The 3,024-nt window shown below is 40.9% G+C and overlaps 1 protein-coding gene across 1 annotated transcript in view; it reads left to right on the top strand.

The window, feature by feature from the left end:
* The window catches only part of MNAT1 (MNAT CDK-activating kinase assembly factor 1), a gene marked incomplete at its 5' end in the record, with an annotated part of 84,887 nt that overhangs the window by 46,828 nt on the left and 35,035 nt on the right, over positions 1-3,024 (top strand). The window contains one exon of the mRNA XM_010022583.1: positions 1,616-1,737. Coding sequence (XP_010020885.1) covers positions 1,616-1,737 — 122 coding nt within the window. The remainder of the gene's footprint in view (positions 1-1,615; positions 1,738-3,024) is intronic.

The following is a 3,024-nucleotide window of genomic DNA, read 5'->3' as shown; positions in this document are numbered from 1 at the left end:
TCGTTCCCTACATTTTTTTTTTAAATGTGTGGTTGCCTGGTTTTAATGTTGCAGCAATAGTTTGTGGCACAGAAATAACAGTATGTTAACCATGAAAGTTGAAGTGATTCATGGCTGACTTGAGAATTCTCTTCACCACATTTCACCTTCAGGAGACCATCACCCTAATGGTGTTTGCAGCAGCCCCTCTGGGCTCCTGGGTAGTGCAGAATGTCCTCATCACACACAGAGAGCTCTTACAATGGAAAACTGAAGTGCTGATATTTCCATAGATATCAGCATAGATACATGACAGTGTTCCTCAAGGACTTACGTCTTCAATTTTCTTATCTATTTTTCTGCAACTCTTTAAACAAAAATATCTATGCTCCAAATTCAGAAAGGTCACTGTCCCCAACCACAAATTTAATTATCAGCTTTCCCCTTCTGCTAACTCTTTTTTTAACTCTTTAGTTAATTTTAACCCAGTGTCCCACATTAGGAGCCTTTAGTTTCCACTTGAGGGAGTAGATACTTAAATGAGTGCCCCCAGGGAAGTGAAGCTCAGTTAAGTGATCACCAGTGGGAAGCCAAGGTTATACACGGCGTATATACCGTGGAAAGCTTCCGATCTCTTGTTGCAGACAAAATGTCTACAAAAACAATACCACTCCTTTCCCAAATTCCTGCATTTTGCAGATGTGAAGCTCATCTTCTACAGGAGAAGGCAGGCTGTTCTGGGGGAGCTCATAGTGCTGTCTTTTTGCTGCTGCTGCTAATTTTTGTGAGCACCATAGAATACAGTAGAAAATTGAAACTGTGTGAAAGATCAACAAATCAGTGTAGAATGTCACGCAGCAACATCTGTTAACTTTGGCTCTATCTCATATCCTCCTGACCCCTCCTTTCTAGCCACAAGTCTCCTGTTTTGTGAGAGCTCAGAGTGATAGGGACTTGGGGAAGGGGGGAATGTCTAGCTGTTTCTCAGTGTTCTGAAGGGCTTGCAAAAGTACCATCTGGAATGAAAGTTTTATGCTTGTGTGCGTCTATATTTTTAGTTATGAAACAAATGGGAATTTGCTGAATGAATTAATTGTATTGTGCTGTGAAAGTCCATCTCAAGAGCTATTATATAGGGGAGCTTACAAAGGCTGCAGGGAGAAATGAAAGCAGCCTCCATTTCTAATTAGGGCTTTCAGAAAATCATTGATTACAGAATAAAATAGGGTTGCTCAGAGGCATTTGTTTGATGTTACTTCTGATAAACAAAATTTTTACCTACTAATAATTGTACTGGTGACACTGGAAGCAGCGGCACTGTCTAATGGTAAGCTTGCCTGCAATAAAACTCCCCCCTTTCCTCCTATCTTGTCCAAATAGTTACAGCTAATGAAACATTACTTCCAAACTGCAGATCCCAGTAAAAAAAAAAAAAAGAAATCATGAAGAAATGAGCGATGTAGTAGTCAGTATGTTCTTAATGGGATGGTCTTCACCTGGACCAAGTTAATGGTATAAGCTTGTGCTTGCAATGCATTTTAAAAAAGTCAAAACCTTGGCCTGGTATGTTGAAATTCTTTATCCTTTTTTTTTTATTATTATTTATTTATTTTTATTTTTTTCCTTTTTTAAACAGGGTCAGGCTATTTCACTAGCTCCTATTCCAAAGCTAGAGGAAGCTTTGTATAAGTATGAGCCTCTGCAAGTGGAGACATACGGACCACAAGTTCCAGAGCTTGGAATGCTGGGAAGGCTGGGGTAAGTAACACAGCAAGTTTTAATTCCAGTTTCATGGCATTATAGCTGGGACTGTTACCATCTTCAACTTGCCAGCACGTAGGGGTCTTTTCTTCTTTCCTTTTTCTTTTTTTCTTTTTTAAGGATCTTAACGAAATATTAGACTTCCTGCCCAACCAACATTTTGTTTGGGTGGATAAGCTGAAATTTTTGGTCCTCTAGGCTTTATAGATCTATTGAGAGCTGGACTGGATTGAATTAGTGTTTTTAAGGTTGTCCTTGGCAGTCATGGTGAAGTAGCTGTTCATTTTCAGTTGCACGGTATTAAAAAATAAATAAATAAAAATCTGGGGCTTAATTTACCCAGCTGTAAGCCAGTAAAAATATTAAAGTTGGGCTGTTTGCCATGGAAAAGGGTAGATTTACTTGTCGACTGCTGTCTACAGTCGAACTGCGTTTGTGAGAAATGAAGCACAGAGCTTAACTTTGTCAAAAGATACAATGCAGGGCTGGTCCAGCAGCTTGGCGGCATCATGATGTGCAGCCATGTTTGGAAGGGAGTTTGGGAGCCTGCTGTGCCTGGGTGACGGAGGCTGGGAAGTCCAAAGTGACATGTCTGCTCTCTAGAGGCATGATGGTAGCTGAAATGTCACCTGAAAACGTGTAGCTACTGGGACAGTGAGTGTCACCCAGCTCATCATGGCCTAACTTTCAAGGTCAACAGCACTTGGGGTGCCTGGAAAACTACATGGCAGAATGAGTGTGCAGAATTGCAGGGCAGGAAGGAGCTTAAAAAATAGCACTTTATGTTTGACTGTTCAATATGAGAAAAATGAAGTCACAAAGTACGGAACAAAGTTGAAACAATTTAGTATGTAGTTTCGGAGACCACTGAAAATCCAAACAAGAATCACTGGCACAGGAGAGATTGTATCACATCCAGAAAATTATAGAGGTATATATACTTTTTTTTAAATAAATATGCAACCTAATGCTTCAGAAAAATCAAGGCTGTCTGGAATTGAGGTTGTCTCCATTCTTGCTGTTTCTGTGTCCTCCTGATGCCTGGAACTTTTATCTGATATCAAACTTCTGAGACCAAATATTAATTAGTAGTTTAACCTTGGGCAGAGTCAGATTCAGCCTTCACCACCTGTTTGGATGGAGCACAGCTGTGAGGGACCTCCACTGTGAGGGAGCTTTGAGGCCCTCTTGGCCCTAAGCCTTATCACAAATGAAAATGCATGGGCAGGGGGAGACGACTTGGGCAGGGAGAACTTGTGCTCCCATAGGGCAAGTGCTGGTGTC

The sequence above is a fragment of the Nestor notabilis genome, unplaced genomic scaffold (genome assembly GCF_000696875.1).
Source record: "Nestor notabilis isolate BGI_N333 unplaced genomic scaffold, ASM69687v1 scaffold2399, whole genome shotgun sequence".
NCBI lineage: Eukaryota > Metazoa > Chordata > Aves > Psittaciformes > Psittacidae > Nestor > Nestor notabilis.
This window is presented reverse-complemented; position numbering and strand designations above follow the sequence as displayed.